Below are 22,028 nucleotides of genomic sequence, written 5' to 3' on the forward strand. Positions count from 1 at the left end.
ATAAAGTGTGCGTCGCCTTCCCCCTGGATTTTTAAAAGGTATCCCCCATTGGGGTAATGAAGAGGATGTTCGTGAACTTGCTTCCTTGAAAACATTTTAACATATAACAGAAGGAAACTTACCTTCTTCTGCTTTTCGCCTAAGAGAGTCAATCCTATGAAAGTTCTTGGTTTATTCATAAAACAATCCTGTTTGGGTCTTACCGTGGAGTAGCCAAGTTTTCGATTCCTTTCCATTTCTTTCCTCTGAAGAAATTATGTAGAGAAGTCACCAGATAAGCCTCTAATTATAAACCAACTCCAAGATATTGTTTGACAATGAGCTGTTTTATTAAACTTGATACATGGACTATATAAGAATTCTGAAAAATAATGGTTATCAAATTATTTCGGATCTAGGTCTCTGCATTATAAAGTCTGTCCCAGAAAGATGCCGTGTCACTGTCTCCCGTGGCTGTAAACCCGTGGATGACCAAGCAGCAACGTCCTCTCCTGGTAGGAAAAGTTTCAGTGGACTTGCCCATCAAAATAAAAGTCCTGGCCCCCATCTCTACACAGTGCCATGTCCAGACAGGTGAGCTAGAGGAAGCACCTGGGCCAGCCCTACGCCTGCGCTTGGTCCACACAGCGTCAGCCCGGGGCAAGCCATCTTCCCCTCAACCGGACAACTCTACGTGAACTACTCCGAGACTCCTTGCAGGGGTGCAACTTCTAGAAAAAAGAGAGTGACAGAGAGGAGAAGGTCTGAATCAAGCATGTCAAACATGTGGTCCGCCGGCCGCGAGTTTGACATGCTTGGTCTGAATATTGAAAGGAATACACGAATGATCTATCCGAGCTGCGCCAAAGTGGAGGGGAGGGAGGAGGAAGGGAGAAAACGAGCAGCTTTGCGGAACGCCCTGGGGCACACGAGACCGGCAGGTGCCGCTGGCCCTGACCTGGGGCTTGTGAAGGCCACCCCTTCCCTTACCAGGCGTGGGCGGCTCCGCCGCGAGGTGCTTGTGGCTGCTGAACAGCTCGGTGGAGTCTTGTTCTGTTGCCCTTTCCTCCAGGTCTGACTCTGGAATCGGAGCGCAGCCGCCTAGTTGGAAAACACAAACGGTACTCTCAGAGCCGGGCCCCCAAAATCTGCCCCTTCATCGGCAAGCACAGCTGGAAAAAACGTGCCAATCAAACATATGACAAATGATGTGACAACAGTCTTCAAGAGCGGATCAGAAAGATAATCTGGTTATATGTCTCTCTTTGGTGAAAACACTGGGAATGAGTTATTGCCCCTAAAGACATATTATACTGACGACCGATCACTTAGCAACAGCAGCGATGGTATTGCCTTTAAGCTTTCCTTTCCGAAGTCAGAAAGGACAAAACCTAGTGCGGCTGGGACATCACACGATAACGCGCGTCAGCAGGCATTCCCTCCAACACCAGAGCATCAGAAGCCATAGGAAGCAGGGCCCACTGGCCGCAGGGGACGAGCCCTTCCTGGGGCGAAGAGGAAGGCTGCTGGTGACGTGGGCTGGTCTCTGGAATTTGATTCTATCCCTGATGCCCAGCACTTTCCAGGACAGATGCAGACGCCTCCTAGTTCAGTAGCAAAGCCACACACTGCATTGTGGGAGCTTTCAATCCCACATCAGTTCCAAGTGACGGGAGGATGGGCTGGCACCATACTGGGTGTAGGTCACCTCATCCTCCCCACCGAAGTCCTGCATGGGAAACTCGTGAGAACTTCCTGACGATGCTACCACTCGAGTGACCCATCTGCCATCGTTTCCTGGATGCATACAACATGCCGTAGACGGCACAGGTTTCCCCACAGCCAGTCTTCTTAGTGTAATTTTTTCCCACTGAGGTTTTTCACATACTGAACCCAAAGCCTCACACTCAAGTTGAGCTTTACAGGTGAAGAGATTGATGAAGAAAGACGGGGGGTCAGCCGCATTCAAATGAGAGGAAGTGGCAGGACCCGAGGTCTGAGGAAAACACACCTTACCATTCATTCCTCTGCGTTGTCTCTGAAAAAGAAATGGATGCCGAGGAAAACTCGAAAGGAAAGCATTTCCACACACATGAAAGAAGCATCAGCGTTAGAATCACCCATCAGGGCAATGGAGCTGGCCCTGCTACCTCTGCAATCGGCAAGGGGCCCATCCGGAAGAACCAGGCGCATTTTTTACATCAAATTTATTGGGTGACGTTGGTTCACAAAGCCATCGGTGTTTTACCAGGCTTATTTTTAATCTCTTTTCCAAGCCCATAGATCACGGTAACAATAACGATCATTATTAAGTGCTTTCTAAATGCTAGAGACTCTGCCCATGTTATCTCACTTAGCTCCTACAAACCACACCACGAAACAGGTGTTATTATTTATGGAGAAGAAAACGAAGCTCCCACAGATTCGGTACCTCGTGACTTTTGTTGCCAGGTCTCCGTTGGCTCGTCTTGGCTGTGACCGAGTCTCCGGCTTCCCTTGTTTCTGATGGCCTGGCCCGGTCTGAGTATTGGGCAGGTGTACTGCACAATGCCCTTCCACTGAAAACTGTCTGGTGTTTTTTCTCATGATTAGACTGGGGGGAGATTTTAAAGGATTCTTTTCATAAATTCTTAGGGTCTCCACTATTTTAAGAGTGTCTCCAGGTATTCCTTCTCCTCTATCAAAAGTAGAAGCCAGTGGGCCCTGGCTGGAGAGGCCACTACAGGGGAAGGAGGCCAACAACGAGGTGAGGCTAGACTGTGAAGTTCCAGCAGTGGATGGGCTGGATCCAGCTGGAGGACCCAGGGCAGATTCTGGGCAGTGGACCAGGCTGGGTCCAGCTGGAGGACCCAGGGCAGGTTACCAGTTGCCTCATGTATAAAATGAGGGTCTTACTGAGCACTTTCATGAGGCTCAAGAGACCATGGACACCTAGCACAGTGCTTGGCATATGGTACATTTGATCATCTCTGCCTTTTATTCATTTTCTTGGCACAGAAGCACTTTCCACACCATTTCTATGGAATCAGAGAACTTTCGCTCTTGGTTTAATCACCGTCATTGAGAAGAGAGCAGAACAGAGGCTCAGAGAGGGTGGCTGAGGCCCCTGAGGCCCCAGAGCGCGTTCCTGGATCTCCGGTGCTCAAACCATTGGCGCTTCCTCAAGAGCATCTCTTCTTCCAGAGAAATATCCGTGGGCTGGCTTGTACTAACTAGCACTTCCTTTCAGCGATACAGAAAATCACAGGGCCGGCAAGCTCTGCTTTGGGTATATCTTAGAACTTTGCTGACTTATTTTCTTGCCACAGTGGCCTTGGCAATCAAGTAGGTGCAATCAAGTAGGGCACGAATATTCCATTCCTTCAGGGAGGAAAAAGTCTTTTCTTCATTTTTCTTCATATTTTAAGAGGAATGGAACAGGAGACACTGAGAATCACAAATGACCGCAGACCTTGCTCTGACTTGCCAACCAAAGAATCTTCAGTTCATGGGCCTGAACTGCCACTAAGAATTAGAAACAGCAGAAACCTCAAAATATACACCAGTGACATTTTTCTTTTCATCAAGATATACTTGATGGATAACGTGTTTTTTGAGGTTAACATTCAGATTTTATTTCAAAGGTTTCTAATTCATGTGAAGTGTGGGGAATGGGTGCTTTGAAAATAATATTTCACTATCTTATTAGTAAATATGAAGAACTTCCCTGAGAGACTATGAGTAGTTAAAAAATTCCCTGTAAATATATTCATTTGAAAAAGTTCTATTCTCTCTCTCTCTCTCTCTCTCTCTCTCTCTCTGTGTGTGTGTGTGTGTGTGCAAGTGTGCACACATATGCACACAGGCATACAGACATATATGAAGTTTTCCTGATAATTCTCCTCTACTCTGTTTATTTTTCTAGTTTTTTAAAATACACTTTTGCCCAGCCAGTGTTGCTCAGTGGTTGAGTGTTGACCTATGAACCAGGAGGTCATGGCTCAATTCCTGGTCAGGGCACATGCCCAGATTGCAGGCTCGATCCCCAGTGTGGAGTGTGCAGGAGGCAGCTGATTGATGATTTTCTCTCATTGATGTTTCTATCTCTCTGTCAATCTCCCTTCCTCTCTCTGAAATAAATAAAAATATATTTTAAAAATAAATAAAATACACTTCTTTTCTAGGTCAAGGAGGTGTAAACTAAAAAGCCAAGCATTTGGCAGAATGGAAGAGTAGCAGGTAGGGAAGTGGGCAGAAGAGAGAGGAAGATGGAAGGTGAAGAGAAAAGGAGGAGGAAAATGATTCATCAACACATTCTATTTTCTGTGTAATATTTGGGGTGATTTGCTGAAGGTGTAGATGATAAAATATTAAAGTATACAAATATGTTAGCAGTTAGAAAAATGTCTCATTATGCGGATTAGGAGGTGGAGCTAGGAAGAAATGTGGAGAAAACACAGGCAACGACATGCACAAGGGCCTCAGAAGAGATAAAAAGCAAAAAGCTCTAGAGGAGAAGTGGCTTCAATCCTTGAGATCAAACCTCCACTGACCTTTCCTTCCAACTGGACTTCAGATCAAAGGCCCAGTCCGCCCGTACTTGGACCTAACATTTCCCTGAGAGCACACCAGAACTGGGGAAGCTGTGCTGGCGGGAATGTTTTTAATGAATGGTGTGTGTGTGTGTGTGTGTGTGTGTGTGTGTGTTTTCTAACCTTAAGGGCCATTCTGGAGAGCCAACATTTCTGTGAAATTGGGTTTACAAAGGTGCTTACTGAGCAGATGCTTTCCAGAAAAACACACAGACAAGATGGTGAATAAATACAACAGGCATCGACTTCACCAAAGGACATAAAGCCCTGAGAACGTAACATGGCGTTAGGTTGGGAACATCAAGTAGATACCACGTGACACACGGCTGCTCTTGAGAGGGAACCTGAGGGCACGTGCCCACATCTTCCTCATCTCCACTTCCATCCTGCCCTTTACTCAGCTGTGATGTGAAGGCATTCCAGCCTTCACCTGGGGCAACCTCACAGTCCCCACACTCAGCAAAGCAGGAAAAATGCCCTCTGCCTAGTCTCAGGTTCCCAGTTCCAACACACGATACAGTGTTTCTACGTTCTTTTTCATTCCAGTCTACAACTTTTCTTCTTCCAGTATTTGCAGATGTCATGCTGACTGCACTGACAGTAGCTTGTCCACTAACGAGAGATACTAAATGCTTAACCACAGAAGGGCGGGTGAAGGTCACTGTGATGGTGACCAACGTGACGCCCTGTGAAAAGTTTGGGAGTTCAATTCCACTGCCTAATAACAAGCTTTGATCCCCCCACACAGGGCGAGAACGTAAAACGTGTTCAAGACTATGCATGTACCTATGTTTGAAAATATTTCCATTTCACACCTCACAGCAGAGACCGAGTGTGTGAATAAAAGGGAGTCTAATATATTTTAAGAGGTCTAGCATGTGTCTCAACAAGTTTTAAACTCCCCATAAAGGCTGAATACCGAGTCCCCTGGGGTGGAAGGGCTCCAGCCGGAGAGTCTGGGTTTAAGAGAGAGGGTGCTCCTGGCATTAAGATGTTTCTGCAACTTGGGTAATGATAGGTGTCCGCGTATTCTTTAACTGGACCACCGCTTGGAACTGAGGTCCACTTGGTTCAGAGGTTTAAGAACTACAGAAACGTAGCTGCTTTCATCCATCGATAATTATGTAAACAGAATGTACCATGTAGAAAAAGAGTCCTATTTACCAAAAAGCAAGCACAGTCCATAAATCCAACAGGTTGGAATGGATCCAGGGCAAGAATTCCTCCAGATGTCAGTCTGTAAACAGGCTTCATAAAGCGAATTCCCCCATTAATTGTTGGCAGGAGTGATCTCTGCGCAGCGTTAGCGCACTGTGACCCCCTGCCACCTGTAGGTGGACTGTCGTCTGGTCTGCAGAACGTGATCACTGAAGATGCAATGAGCTCGGGAGGAGCTGGGTCAGCGCAGCTGTGTTTGATAAGGAGAGAAGGTACCAGAAAATGACCACCACTCAGGAACTCGGAGCCCGGTTCACTGAAGGAAATGAGAACTCTCCTATTATTTGCATTACATCTGTTTTCCTAACACGTAGTTCTTAACCTGGAGCACTTGGAAAGACACACACCCAGTAAGAACGGGAACACAGAACTTAACAACACACCACCTACTCACTATTTTGTTCAAGCCTCCCATCACAGTGTTCCTGCATGTTAACCAGGCCATTATGTCCTCCAAACAGAAACACAAAGGTAGCACCCGCCCTGGTGGAAAGTGGCGAAGCGGGGAAAGTTAATATTTGCTTTCCTTGCCAGGCGGTCAGTGTCTGGAGCAACAGGCAAGATCGACCGCCTCTGAGCCAGCTCTTCCCTAGACTGATACAAAGAGAAGCTGGTTTTTAAGTTCCACTTTGCTTCTCGATCCTAAGGAGATCCAATGTACAACTGGAGAGAGACAATCTGAAGACATTTCCATTTCAATACTTTCCTAACTCCCTCTTCAGAGACCAACTCTCTCAAAAGTACACATGTACAAATAAAACATTATAGCTACAGTTCAGAAAGAAAGGAAGCCAGTGGTTCTGCAATAATAATTTCTTTAGAAGAGTGAAATAGTAGGAGCAGAACTCTCCTCCACCAGACACGACGCAGTAAGAGAGCCATGTTCGCCATGGCCTCCCCCTCGCATCGATAGCTCTTAATTCCCCAAGGATCCCGGTGACATGTCTTCAACTTGGGTGTCTTTCCACAACCCAACTGAAAGTCATCGTCTTAACCAAATGGTGTTGTCTTCAGCAACACCAGTGTCTAGGTGGTGGTGAGGAACCCAGCTGGGGGACTGGTTCTGACCAGGTTGAGGGGAGAGAACAGGAGGCCTGGAGAGCGCCCACTTTAGCATCTTGTCTCACGTGTGATGAGGAACCTCAATAAACACCCAGGACTAGGTTTAAAGCAACTCTTCTATTCTCTAATGATATCTTTCGACAGTCTGTTCCCTGTTTCTATGTCTCTGGATCTACTTTGTTCATAAGTGTATTTTGTTCTTTAGATTCTGCATATGAGTGAGAGCATGTGATACATTTTGAAAATAGCACATTAAACAATGTCACATTTGGCAGAAAAGGGACACGTACACAAGATGAGAGACTCGCCCACTGACCATGAGACATCCCGAAAGGGGGCGGGCAAGGCGAGTATCACAGACGCCCGGGCCTTGGTCTCCTTTCCTCTAAACTGCAGGAAAATGTAGCATTGACCTTATGAGAGGTGAAGGTGAAATTAGCTAATGCTAGCAATACAGTTAACACAGCCGGGCCCACAGTAGGCCCCCCCATAAACGTCAGCTATTATTTTCAGCACTAACCCCCAACATTCGTTAGCAATTACAGCTAGCCAATCACACTGAGGACAGCATGATTTATACTGGACACCCTATACACACATTTGGGTAGAAGTTCAGGAGGGGGTAAGCAGACCAGTGGTAGGATGTCTCCAGGTGGCCCAGTCGCCAAAACCAAAACTGTCAACGGGGCGTTAAAAGAATTCCCCCAAAGAGCGCACACATTCCTTTACAGATGAAATCGTCGATGACCTGCTATCGCAGATAACGCCCTTCTAAGATCCCAACAGGAATTGTTAAAAGGCTCAAATGATGACGAGGAAGATCAGACACAAAATCCCATTTGTTGCTTTCTATTTACCAGCAGCGCCATTACTACTGAGAGGCGCAAACCCACAGGGCGACGTGACATAAGTGGACGGAGCATTAGGATAAAAGGGTGAAGCCGTGGTGGGTTTGCTTTCTCATGGGAAACGGAAATGGCCAGCGGATGAACCTTCGAGAGGAAGTCTGCTGACCTAGTGTTACTAAACATAGGAGGCAGCCGCGGAGCGGGAGAACAGAGCAACGCATTAAATGTATGCCTGAAGGAAGCAAGCGCCAATTATTTTTATATGACTTTAATTCTCCCCGCGAGTACTTTATGGGTGTTGGCAAGTCCTTCTGGAAAAGGAAGGGATTATTAGTGAGGGATTCGGTGGCAACAGTTGGCCAGTGCTCTAAGAATTAATGCTCAACAAAGAGTCATTTAGCTCAGACCTCATCTCTAATGATACAGAAATTTTAAGGATCCCTTAAAAACAGTAAAGTATTATGGTCACATATACAGTCCTTTCTATTTTAGTTTCCAGATGGTTCTACAGCCTGGTGATAAACAAATAAGCTTCCCACAGCAAAATAAACACATAAAGGGAAGCAGTTAAATTTTTTTTCTCTTATACAAAGCGTAGGTGCTTAATATATACTTGTTGATTTGAAAAGGAGTTCATGGAACTTGAGGAAATACAGTCCTTAGAAAAGGTATCTTTGACGAGTGTTCCATCACATCATCGCAGGACTGAAGTGCCGGCCAGTGAACCTGGGGAACCGCCCAACCAGCCCCTGCTTTGTCTTGTTCCTCAGAGAACTCAGCTCATCGGCCCTGGCAGATTCGTGTACGACGTGCAGTGAAATCTCTCTAGTGAGCATCTTGCTCTGAAAGCTCTCCAGTGGCTTCGAGAGTGGGCAGGGGAGCTGCTGTCAGAATTTAATCCCAGCCCCACCATTACTAGTCGTTTTGTTAAACTAATCACTTAATCTTTCTCTGCCTCAATTTACTTGTTTGTAGAGTGTGGATAATAATTGTACCTAGTTCATCGGACAATTATAAAGACTAAAGGGGTTAATTTATGTAAAGCATTTAGAATAGCCTGTCTCACAGTAAGTGATGTACAAGTGTAAGAATAATAAGCATGACTATTATGACCATCGCCATCTTAGCCTGGTATTGTTAGAATTCCTTCCCCGAAGCTGGAGAAAAGGAGAATGGTGACTGTTGAGAACACGGAGAACAAACACTTTAGCTGTCTGACCTCCAGGCAAATGAATTACGTGTTAGTCAAGGAACACATTCATTGGTTGCCTGGCCTGGCAAAACACTGTGCCCAGTAGGAAACAGCAGCTCGGTAAAGAATGAACAAAGATTGCGGTCGATATAAGTGATAAACAGGAATCATTTACTATCTCTTGACCCCACTTCCTTGCATCTTCCTTCATTTCCTTGCTCCAGGTGGCAGCAAAATTTCTCCAAAGAGTTGTCTATATTTGCTGTTTCCAATTCTTTCCTTTCCTTTCTCTCCTACGTCCTCCAGTCTAGCCTTCACCTCCACCACTCGAGGGAAGTTGCTTCCGTCAGGGTCACCCACGGCCTCCACATCTACTGGCTCTTCTCAGCCCTCAACTCACTTGACCCATTAGCAGCATTTGGCAAGGCTGACGTTCCACCTTCTTGGAGACTCAATCTTCACCTGACTTCCGGGAATCACAGTCTCCTGATTCCTCCACCCGCTTGCACGCTCCTTCCCAGCATCCTTCGCTGGTTCCTCGTGTTCTCCCAAACCACTATCCACCACTCAGTCTTAATCCTCACCTCTTTTCTTCTTTTTTTTCCTCTCACCTCTTTTCTGAACTCATTTCCTCGGAGAACTGACACAGCTTCCGGGCTTAAATATCATTGTCATGCTGATAACTCCTAATTCTACAACTCCAGTCCAGCTTTCTCTCCTGAACTGAACTTCAGACTCCTACACCCAAATACATGCTTACTCAGTATCTCCTCTTGGATATCTGACAGCATCCCAAACTCAGCCTGTCCCACCTGCACGCCTGACCTTCCCACCAGCTGTCCCACCCACAGCCTTTCTCGTCTCAACGCCATCCTGCCAGTGGTTTGACCCAAAGCTCTTGGGGTCGCTCTGGATTCCCTCCTTCGTCTGACACATCAAGGCGACTGTGTCCGGAAAGTCTACCATCTCTACCTTTAAACTATAACCGGAGTCAGACACTCCTCCCCATGCTCAGCACTGCTGCCACTTTGGTACAACCCGCCATCATCTCTTATCTGAATTATTGCTAAATTCCTCACTGGGTAACCTTCAAACTGACTTTCCATTTCTCCCTTTGATCACCCACCCCCTACAGACTGTTCTCAATACAGCATCCAGGGATCCTTTCAAAAGGTAAGAGCATATCACTCCTCTGTCCACAATGGTCCTCCCCATTTCACGCGGAGAGAAAGCGAAGTCCGACCCTCTGTCCTCAGCTCCCCCGCTCTGCCTCGCTGGCCTCTCTCGGTCCCTGGCACGTGCCAGGCCCATTCTCTCCACCTGGGACACTTATCTCTGACCTTGGCACAAATAAATCCCTCACCTTCTTCAAGTTTTTGTTCAAAAGTTGCCTTCTACACAACCAATTTAAAATTATAATCTTGTAACTGTCCCTTTTCCAACAGTCCTTTTCTTTTTCCATAGTATTTATCACCTGTGAACACCAACACTGAACATTTTCTATCATACTGTGCAGTTTAGCTATTCATCATGCTATTCTTTACTGTCTCCCCTGCTAGCATACCTATAAGAGCTCCAAATTGGCAAGGATCTTTGTCTCTTGTGTTTGCTGCTGTACCCCAAGCCTAGAAAGGTGCATGGCACACAACCATTGCTTGAATGAATTTAGGCTAAGAGATTAGGAGGAGGCAATGGAAACCAAAATCCTTTCTATTTTTCACACAATATTATCTGCTTTCCGTGGGGAGGTTGGGAAGTAATTACAGCAGCATGTAGTGCAGGGCCTCTTACTCCCGCCCCCAGCACGCCTGGGTTGTGGAAAGACGCCCACACGTGTGAACCAAGGTTCGTGGAAAGTTCCCTGCTGTAGCTGATACACACCTCTAAGAAATGAATCTTAATGGTGATAATGCATGGAGTATCCATGAGACCGCATAGGCACAACAACAATGTTCAGCCCAGAAAAGAAACAGGATCCCAGTAGTAATTTCTGTAGGACCTAAAGTTAGAAAGAAGTAACAGAGCCTTGTAATTCTAGTTCTTGATAAAAGTTATGTGTGGATGAGGGAACTGCAAAGGAAGGTACAAAGACCTCTGTCTGCTTGGAAATTTCTCAAAACGAATGAAAAAGGATCCATCTTCTTTCCACTGGGCATCAGAGTTATGGCTTGGAACAGTTCATCTTTCCCAGGCTACTTCAAATCGAAACGTGTTTTTAAAAGCAAGCCCAATGAAAGATTAGATAAACAACCAGACAGTGTTTCTTACACTTCAGTAACATAAACATTTCAGATTCCTCCCTAACTCTTTGCTAGCATAAATCTCTAATTCCAGAGGAGGCGAACTGTCCTCAGAGTTTACCATCACCCTGACTTATTCACATTGACCTCCATTTCCATCTTATACTCTCTTTTTTTGGCAAGAAAAAGCCAGGTTTCATCCAAACTCTGGTTCTAGGACTCTCTTCCAATTGGAAAACAACCTGGACGAGCCCGTGCTCTGCTTCCTTTGAAGATGGAACAAGAAGCTCCCAACACTTTCTCTTGTCTCCTTTCCTCCCTCCGGTGCCTCCTGAGCTGCCCTTTGCAAACCAAGCCTGTACATGCGCAGGGGGAATGGGAAGGTGTCTGTGTGCAATGAAGCTGTGAGAACAGGGCAGGAGCCATGAGGTGCGGAGCTCCCACCAGCAGGACACACAGCACCTCGGCGATCACGTCAGGACTATTCAACAAGGCAACACAAGATGGGGAACGATGCTGACTACGTTTAATTTTTTAAAACACCTTGGCCCGGCCAGTGTGGCTCAGTGGTTGAGCATAGGCGGCGTGCAGGAGGCAGCCAATCAATGTTGTTTCTCTCTCATTGATGTTTCTATCTCTTTATCCCTCTCCCTTCCTCTCTCTATACAAATCAATAAGAAACATATTTAAAAATCTTGATAACCAAATCCTCACATTCTCCTTAAGTGAGTATATAATGTGCCCAGTCAGCTGCCGAAGCCGTCAACGTGTCCCAGATAGATGTCTACTGGCTGAAAGAAATTGAAATGAGCATCATGCCAGGTGAGGAGAAAGAGAACCTAAAGGGACCAAGGTGCCATGCCCACGTGACCTTGTAATCATCAGACTTATTAAAAAATATATCGACTTTTATAGGAACCCGAGGACAGGGGCCATATCGCTCTTCTACTTAAAGGCCTGCAGTGGCCCCACTAAACTTTACAGGGGAAGGCTGACGTTCTCACACTCTCTCCTGGTCTGGCCTCCACCCCGGCCTCTTCCCAGCCTCCTCTCCTGGGCACCACCATCACTGGTCTGCGCGGGTTCCAGGAATTCCTCCCACCACCCCGTACCTCCGTGCCTTTGGGACAGGGACACCTTTCTCCATCTCGGCCTGAACTCCTACTGTTTCTGCCAACCCTGCTCAAGTGTCTAAGAGGCCTTCTTTGACCTCTGACCCTGCCATGCTTGACTCAGAGACTTTGGTCAATATTTGGGGAGGGAAAAGGAGGTTGGGGATGGGTGGGAAAACCAAGGAAACAAAGAGAAGTCACAATTTTACATCAAATCTCACGAAAAAGAAAAGTAAGAGAAGAAATGATGGCAATGTGCCTCAAAGGCCCTCTGCGAGGCCCCAGACATCGGAATATGTGTAAAGTAACTGGAAGGAAAAGTGCCCAGAGATAACAAAAAAGAGAAAATAAGACAAGAGATATAAGAGTATATTAACCTATTAAGAAACTGATAGGGAATATTTCTGGAAATCGGGCTGTGTATGTGTGTGTGCTTAAATTCAAACTAAAACAGTATATATGGCTTTGATTTTTTCAAAAATGCGTTAAGGGTAGAATGAGATCACCTCAATGATATGGGAAAGGGTAGAACATCATATAAATGGTAGTGACTGTCATCATTCTAGAACCAGTAAAGGCTCCCCCACAAAAACAAAAAACACAAAAAAACAAAAAACAAGATACACCCTCCTTGTAGGTGATCCTTTCTAACTTTCACGAAAACACCACCAGCCATTTACCACGGGGCCCTGTTTGTTACTCCCGGGGGCTGAGGGGGAAGGAGATCTGGACAAAGCCCCTGAGGAAGTTGCAACAATTGGTTCTTTATTTAATGTCTATTTGTCAAGCAGAGCTACAACTAGACAGGCCATAAAATAAGCCTGTTTTTACAGAAGGCAAGGCTGAGTAAAGTGGCTTTTTATGAAATGGGCTTGATGTACCAGGGCCGTGATGTTTACAGAAATAAATTGAAGACTCGGGACATACAGGGACCTTCCATTCTGCCAGCAAGAGCTTACCTTACGATCATCTAAATCTATCAGAAAACTACTGATTTTTGAAACTAATGTGCTCTCCCAGTCTCTCCCCCCAAATGAGTACCAAATATCTTGGTCCCAAATGTCAGTGCAGAACTGAAGAAGCGGCCCCTCACATACACCTTCCAGTAGATGGTAGGCACACATCCTCTGCAGGCCGCGGCCAGTGACCGGCTGTGTGACGCGACCTGGAACGAATGGCTACTGGCCAGCGTCGAAGACAATCTTCCCTTTTCCCCAAGGTTCTGTTCTGAGCCACATAGTCCACAGCACAGAGGGGGTGTTCCCGGCGCAGAGGGGGTGAAACCTCTAACCTCTAAGTTACTGAACCGCGGGTTGCAGTGATTTTCATGGAAACCCTCAGCTTGTAAAACTTAAAAAGTCCCCAATTATCTTAGCATCCTGGCAGAATCTGCCTCCCCATAAATGTTTGAACTGGAAGGACTGTTATACCCCCTTCAGCTATTTCTAGAAGAGACAAATGAATAACCCCCATCTGCCAGTTTTATCTGTAAAAATCATCCCCTTGGTAAAATGATCCTCTAACCACCTCCCAGGACACTCCTGCTCAGTCAGTTGCCGGATTCTCTGGTCCCTTATGAGCAGCATGTGGGTCTCCCTCACTTAAAGAGAAACAGTCTCATCTGGGAGACCATCTCCATAAGAATAAGTCAGGCATACAAAAATGGCCAATAAATGCTAGCAACTATTCTTTTTAGCGTAAGTTAAAACCAGATGCCAACTGAATACAACGTGTTGCTGCATCGATGGCCCAACTCTGAGTACCAACACGCAGGAGAACGTTCCTTGTGAAGGACAGACCTGCTGTACAACAAACACGACAGGCTCACTGTGGGGGTTGCTGTTCTCTCCCAAATGAATGAAATTCACCCAGTGGAGCATAAACTGCTTAGTCTCTAAACTTCCAGCAAACATTTGCCTGAGACTTCAGTGAAGAGGTCGAGGGAGTTGGGTAATTCCCTCATCTGCCTTGAGGAGCTTGGCTGACATTTTATTTACTTTTTTTTTTACCCCCGTCAAGGGGACTGGGCGGCTCACTAACACGCCATTGAAGTGGCTTCTGCAGCCTGCTTATTGTCCAGGCCATCTCATAATTTAACGTCTCTCCATCTGATCATTCACATGACAGGTAACACCCAGCCACTGTGGAAACTCTTTTATATTTGAGGCTCCAACTGATGGGAAACAAACCTCAGGACAAGGCTGGGGCCAAACCTTCCAAAGAGAGAGAGAATAAGTTTATTCAAGCTCTTAACAAGTTAGAAAACGAATTTCCCTCCCACGACTCGCATACATAAGACCGACGTGGGACGGTGCATGGCATGGTGACACTGAGACCTGGCAATGCTGGGAACATGACAAACACGCTGTCCCGCTCCCTCCAGAGACAACGGGGCCTCTGGTCCCGGCTCCGGTCAGCTCACATGAGTGTGTCAGAGGGAGTGGCAAGTCTCCGGAGGCCCCTGAAGGATGAGTTCCAAACAAAACACAGACAAGGACAGCCCCTCAAAAACATCCCCACTTTAAAAAAAAATGTATTTGTATTGATTTCAGAGAGGAAGGGAGAGGGAGAGATAGAAACATCAATGATGAGAGAGAATCATTGATCGGCTGCCTCCTGCACGCCCCACACTGAGGATCGAGCCCGTAACCCATGTATGTGCCCCAACCTGGAATCAAACCGTGACCTCCTGGTTCATAGGTGGATGCTCAACCACTGAGCCACACCGGCTGGGCCCCCTTTTATTAGGGATTTCAAATAGGAACACCCAACACTAAGATTTTCAAGCGATCAGGTCTTGGGGCCACAAAGATCGAGCTGGACAGCTTTCTGAGCCTGGAGCAACAGACAGCCCCGCAGGCTGGTGGGAGCACGGAGCCTGCAAAAGGCGGCAGCCCGGGCCGGGCCGGTGCTCTGCTTTGAACACAGAGGTTTCCATGTGCTGGTGCTTTCCACGCAGACTTCCTTCGGGCTTGCGTCCAGCGCCTCATACTGGTTTGTGCATGTGCTCTGGCTTTGCTAAGTATATGCTGAGTCCAGATGCAAGACTACACCATTCGCCTTTGTCCCAGATGTAGGAAATTTGAAAGCTCACATGCTGATGCGGGATAGATTTTAACAGCTCACGGACCTCGGACCACGGCTGTGATGAACCCTCCTTCAATGTGACATGAAACAGCGACTCCTCCGGAGACCCTGTTCCGCTGTGTTGCAGGTGTGGCACCAGAGAGTGTGCAAGGCAAGTGGCAACGCACGCTGCTTCCTCTGTGAGTTCTGGTTTGTCCTCCAGGTCTTGACAAAACGAGGCTTCCGTTTTTCAGCAGAAACGTGCAGAGAAGAGTAAAACCATCTTACGGGGCTGGCATGAGCTGGTGCCTGCCTGCCTGCCTGCCAAGGACAGAGGCAATCCCGGCACCATCTTGCTCTGCTCAGCCACAGCCGAACAGTTGTTACCTCTGCATCAAGCAGGGGGCTGTCCTGCCTGGTGGGAGAGAGGGAGGTCAGAGCAGGAGGCAGCTGACTGTCCCCACCAGCTCTCCCGGCACTGGCCCTGCCACCTCAGGCAAATCGCTTAAAATCTCCAGCCTGTTTCCTCTGTACAGTGTGGCACTTCCCTCCTTATTTTAGGGTTGATGTGAAAACCAAACATGATCACTTATGTGAAAGCACTGGAAAAATACAAAATGATCACAAGTAAATAGAGTCACAGGGTAGTGATATGGCAGGAGCAAGCTTCCAGCCTTCTTAGACGGGGCATTTCTCTAGGGCTATGGGTGCACCTTGGGCGCTGTTCTTGCGAGAGAGCACACTTGACTAAAAGGCTGCAAGCAACTGAGCCAAGAGAGCACGTAGCATCAATTCTCCCCTGTCCTCCTCTCCCCGGGAGAGGTTGGAATATCTCTTTTTAAAATCATTTCATTTTTTCAAAGACAAATATTTAGCAGCCTGAAGGCCTTGAGTTCAGAGTGGTTAGTCATCCTCCCACCTGCCCTGCTCAAGTCAGATAAGGTTGCATAACAGGAGAAGCCAGAGAAGTTCCCGTGCACCCTTCACCTCTACTACAGCTTACACAACCGGAGCACACTGAGCAAGACCAGGACACTAATGCCCGGCCGGTGTGGCTCAGTGGTTGAGCATCAACCTATGAAGCAGGAGGTCACAGTTCGATTCCCGATCAGGACATATGCCCAGGCTTCGGGTTTGATCCCCAGTAGGGAGCATGCAGGAGGCAGCCGTTCAATGCTTCTCTCTCATCATTGATGTTTCTATCTCTCTCTCCCTCTCTGCAATCAATAAAAATATCTTACCTAATAATAGACAAACATGTAAATTAACCATCCCTCCGCTATGCTCACCAGCCAATCAGGAGAGTATGCAAATTAACCCAATGAAGATGGCGGTTAATTTGCATACGTAGGGGCGAAGAGGCGGAGTGAAGACTGAAGGCTCTGTCCAGAGCCGCGAAGACTGAAGGCTCTGTCCGGAGCGAAGGCCTGGGTCCCTGGTGCTGGAGGAAAACCGGTGCCAGCAGCCAGGGGAAGGGAAGGCCTATTGCACGAATCTCTTCGTGCAACGGGCCTCTAGTCCTATATAATAAAAGCCTAATATGCAAATCAACTGAAGGGCAGAACGACTGGCAGAACAACTGGTCGCTATGATGTACACTGACCACCAGGGGGCAGACGCTCAACACAGAAGTTGTCCGCAGGCCCCAGGCCAGCCAAGGCAGGTGCAAGTGGGAGCTCCTCCCCTCCCCCATCGCACCACCGGTGGCCCCACACATAGGCCCTGATCACCGGCCAGGCCTAGGGACCCTACCCATGTACAAATTTCATGCACTAGGCCTCTAGTGTTTAAAAAAAAAAAAAGACCAGGACATTAACATTGGCGTAACACCGTTAAGCAGTTGACCTGCAGACTGTTTCCCACTAATGCCCTTTCTGTCCTGGTTTCTAGTCCTAGAGTCCACAGTGCATTTAGTGAGTGTACCGTTGGGTCTCCTCTCATCTGTGAGTTTCTCAGTCTCTCATGACCTTGACACTTTCGAAGGGTCCTGATGAGTTATTTTCTGGAATGTTTTTCAAATTGGGGTTGTCTGATGCTTCCTCATGACTATGGTGAGATTTGTGCTTTTGTCAAGAATACCACAGATGTAATGTTGTGAGCTTCCTAGTGACTCTTATCAGTGGTACATGATATGGACACGTCTTCATACGAGTGTCATGAACTGTGATCATTGGGGAAGATGGTGTCTACAAGTTTCCTCTGCTATAAGGTAATACTTTCTCATTGGTAAGTATATGGGGGGATAGCTTGAGACTATGAAAATATCCTGTTTCTCCTCCAACTTTCTCCCACCGACGTGAGCATCCACTGAGGGACTTTACCTGCAGTAACTATCACCATGGTGTGTGCCTAATGGTGAATTTGCATTTCCCTCCTTCCCTCTATATTTACCAAATGGAATTTTACTGCAAGGAGGTGCTGCCCCTAATCCCCCAGTTAGTTATTCAGTTATTGATTTATGTCAATATGGGTCCGGGGGTATTTATTTTAGTCTATGGTTTATAATCCAATAGCATCACTATTGTGATAGAATTGTTCCAGCTGTTGAGTGCCCCTCGAGGCTCTCCATATCCTTTTAAGATGCTTGCAGACTTCCTGGCTCTACGAAACACTCCAGGCTCGTCCTATGCTTCCGCCTCAGCTCAGAACCCACCACTTCTCCATGGAGCCTCAGTTCCTTTTCCTGCTGCCGTTCAAGCTCTAATAGGTTATTTGTTTGTCTTATAGATAAAGGAGCTACTGCTGTTTACCTTTAATGCAGAAATCTCTTGCATGTGGGAGTGCTTGTAACCCCGAGAAGTGCTTTTTCATGCCCAGGACAATATTTATGATACAGAAAGTGAGAAACAATGCAGAATATAAAGCCATGTACGATAGGTTGCCTACAGGTTACTTAAGGGACCCCTTAGGTAACGCACGTCTAATTAAATCTACTCCAACTAACAGCAAGCTTCCGTTCCGAAGGGGAACAGACCCTGAGGACCATTCCTGCCTCCTGTTCCTTCCATAGTCCTCCCTTTCCTACCGCACCACGACCTACAAGGAACTGAAAACCTGGGGCGATGTAGTTCCTCATATGGTTATTCTTCTTATGTCCTTCCATTGCAGCTTTTTATACTCTTAGCATAAAGGACTGAATATTTGTCCTTATAATTTTCTTTGGAAAAACATGTCTCAGATTTGTCAAATAAATGTACATTCTTCTTTAATAAAATTTTAAGCCAATTCAGAATATTTCATTTGAAATTTTTGTCTTTAGTAACACATGCATTTTATAACATTTTGGCAAAAATGTATTATATACATGCAGTAATGACTCACTAATTCACCTTGTCAAAAAAAAGATAGCACATCGATAACCAGAGCTATAAAAATAGCAAACAAGTGTTTAAATATGAAAAACCCTAAATCTTTTCTCTCTACCCTCCAAATCACAGCAACAACCAAACAGAACAATAGAGCAATTCCTCTTCGGTTTTAACTCAGGGGGTGCTTATTAGAAATGTCTGGTTCTCTTCATTAAATGGGAACCTCAAGGCTGATGCTACTCTGAAAATTTACTCTCTTCCAGGAAGTAACTTATCAGAATTAAAACATATATACATGCATATGTTATAGATATATAACTCCTATATGGAGACAAACACATACATATATATGTGTGTATAAATAAATACATATATATTGCAATGTGAGATCTTTCAAAATTCACAAAAGTGCAGACATCGTTTTCAAAGAAACATTTCTGCTTATCTGTAGCATTTCTGATCACCAACCTAACGTTAGGTCAACATCTTAATAATGAGAACCAAACGTTCACATTGGTGTATATTAGCGGTTCTCAACCTGTGGGTCGCGACCCCTTTGGGGGTCAAAAGACCCTTTCACAGGGGTCGCCTAAGACCATCGGAAAACACGTATATAATTACATATTGTTTTTGTGATTAATCACTATGCTTTAATTATGTTCAATTTGTAACAATGAAAATACATCCTGCATATCAGATATTTACATTACGATTCATAACAGTAGCAAAATTACAGTTATGAAGTAGCAACGAAAATAATTTTATACATGAGGAAAAGGGTCGCGGCATTAGGAAGTTTGAGAACCACTGGTATATATCAATATTGTGTGTGTGTGTGTGTGTGTGTGTGTGTGTGTGTGTGTGTGTGTGTGTGAAGCATACAGTGGAGACTGTCACCCAAAAGGCAGAAATCAACAGAATCTATGTCTAAAGGAAACAAACATAAACAGACATTTGGAGGTGAAATTGGCCCAGACTTTATCTGCAGGCCATACTCCCTGTGCTCTTCCCAATGATCTAAGTCAGATCCTGGGACACAGCTCCCTCCACCTCCCGCCTGGTGTAAACAGACTCTGTAACTGCTGCCTAAGAAGTGCCCCCACGTTTTTCTAGCTGTTTTAGAGTCATCCCCACAATAGACACGTCATCTGGGGAGCTGGGAGCCTGGATGTTTTGTATTGATCTGGGCTCTGCTTTCGACCCAACTTGGATGCTGGCTGCCACGCCAGTCTCCCAGCCAGCCCTGGAGATGGGCTGTTCAAACTTAAGTGATGACATGCATGTCTTCCCCCTTCACTGGCCAGAGAACACCCACAACCTGGAAGCTCTGAACTAAATACAGAATTTAAAACTATCCCTCCTGTCTTCATGCATGGCAGGGTGGAGGAGGGGAAGACGAGGATTATGAGAAAGAACAGGAGAAAAGAAACTACACAATAGCATTACTTGGCTGACTTTGATGGACAGTGAAGAGGAAGCCGTTAGTTGGCACCGATGAGTCCTCTGCCAGCCCACAAATGCTTTGGTTGGTAGGTAGGCAGTATCTCATTTCTCTTTAAGTTGCATTTTCCTGAAACTCTGCCAGGCGAGTTATGTGACATCGCACCGAGCAGGCGAGCATAATAATGGCTCAGAAATTAAAGCTCAAGGCCGGGAGCCTCCGAACAAGGGGAGTCGGAAGAAAGAGGCAGTTCTCCATGGAAACACATGAGAGGAAGACGGGAGGACGAGAGCATCTACTCAGCATCTGCCATGAGCCACACACCAGGTGAAGGTACGTTACCATATCCTTGTGAATTAGCATAACCATCATTTTAGAAATGACACTGGAGCAAATGATATTCAGTTACTAGGTGGAATCTGGATTTAAACAGGTACCCCCAATACCAGCCTCACGCTATTTCCACTTCCCCACATAGTCTCACCCATCACATCGCAAATATTTCCTTCTGATGTTAGATCTACACTGCAGCTCCACAGACCAAGATTCTTCAGAGCTAGTTCCAAAAATTTAGTACAAACCATTCTTTATCTCAGAAAGAGAGATTATCTCCCAGCGATGAGTTCAGTTTTTGGAGAAACAGGCTAGATCTGCTTTCAATCTCAAATGCCTGGTAAGGCAACACAGAAATATTTGAGAGATTGTTATTCTGATCGTATAATTAGCACACATTACATTTCACCTCTTTTCCAGAAGAAATCGATCAGGGTTTCAAAGTAACAACTAAGAATTTCTTTACGTAATCTTCCGTGGCAGTTTTAGAACACCTGACACAAAAGGAATAAATCGTTTTCAGTCATAATAAAATAAAATTTTTTAAGTCATCAGGAAGTGAGTGTTTTCCATAGTGAGGTCTTCCCTGTGCGCCTTCTCTGAGTTATTTCAAACAGTCCTCACAGCGCTACTGTGTATCAGCTGAGGAGACAGAGGCACAGATGGGTTACATTACCTGCTCAAAGTCACTGTCAAGGTAGTGGTGGACTAGAATGCAAACCCCTGTCCCCGCCTCACTCTGCCACGCTCCAACACCACACACAGAACTCTAATCAGTGGTGCTTGCCTCATGCTAAAATGCTTTCTAATATTAAAATACAGGAGGTATTATAGTTGAAAGTTATAAATATGATAATAGAGGGGTATAGAGTGAACAGGTAAGAATAGATCCATCGTTTAAATGTAAGACCCCCAAACCACAAAACTCCTAGAAGAAAACATAGGCAGTAAACTCTGACATTGATCTTAGGAATATTTTTTCTGATATATCTCCATTGGCAAAGGAAACAAAAGAAAAAGTAAACAAATGGAACTATATCAAACTAAAAAGTTTTTGTACAGCAAAGGAAACCATCAACAAAATGAAAAGACAACTTACTGAAGGAGGTATTTGCCAATGATACATCCAATAAGGGGTTAATATCCAAAATTTATAAAGAACTCAAACAACGTAACAATAAGAAAGCAAACAATCCAATCAAAAATGGGAAGAGGACACTTCCTGAAGGGACACTTCTCTAAAGAGGACACACAGACGGCCAACAGACACGTGAGAAGATGCCCAACATCACTAATCATCAGAGAAATGCAAAGTAAAACCACAATGAATTATCACCTCACACCTGTCAAAATAGCTATCATCAATAAATCAACAAACAATAAATGTTGTTGAGTATGTAAAGAAAAGGAAACCCTCGTGTATTGTTGGTAGGATTGTAAATTGGTACAGCCACTATGGAAAACAGTATGGAGGGTCCTCAAAAAATTAAAAATAGAACTACCTTATGATCTGGTTAGTTCTACTTCTGGGTATTTATCCAAAGATATCCAAAATACTAATTCAGAAAGATATGTGCACTCCTATGTTCATTGCAGCATTGTTTACAATAGCCAATACATGGTAGCTACCTAAGTTGACAATTGGATAAAGAAGATGT

At 45.6% G+C, this 22,028-nt stretch overlaps 1 protein-coding gene across 2 annotated transcripts in view; it reads right to left on the bottom strand.

The window, feature by feature from the left end:
• Window positions 1-313: 313 nt before the first annotated feature.
• BBS9 (Bardet-Biedl syndrome 9) overlaps window positions 314-22,028 on the bottom strand; it is a 331,597-nt gene continuing 309,882 nt past the window's right edge. For both annotated transcript variants that reach the window (XM_014541095.1, XM_005868077.2), the window contains exons 22-23: window positions 970-1,080; window positions 314-710 (exon numbers count right to left, since the gene is read on the bottom strand). In XM_014541095.1, coding sequence (XP_014396581.1) covers window positions 679-710; window positions 970-1,080 — 143 coding nt within the window. In that variant the 3' untranslated portion in view covers window positions 314-678. The remainder of the gene's footprint in view (window positions 711-969; window positions 1,081-22,028) is intronic.

The sequence above is a fragment of the Myotis brandtii genome, unplaced genomic scaffold (assembly GCF_000412655.1).
Source record: "Myotis brandtii unplaced genomic scaffold, ASM41265v1 scaffold260, whole genome shotgun sequence".
NCBI lineage: Eukaryota > Metazoa > Chordata > Mammalia > Chiroptera > Vespertilionidae > Myotis > Myotis brandtii.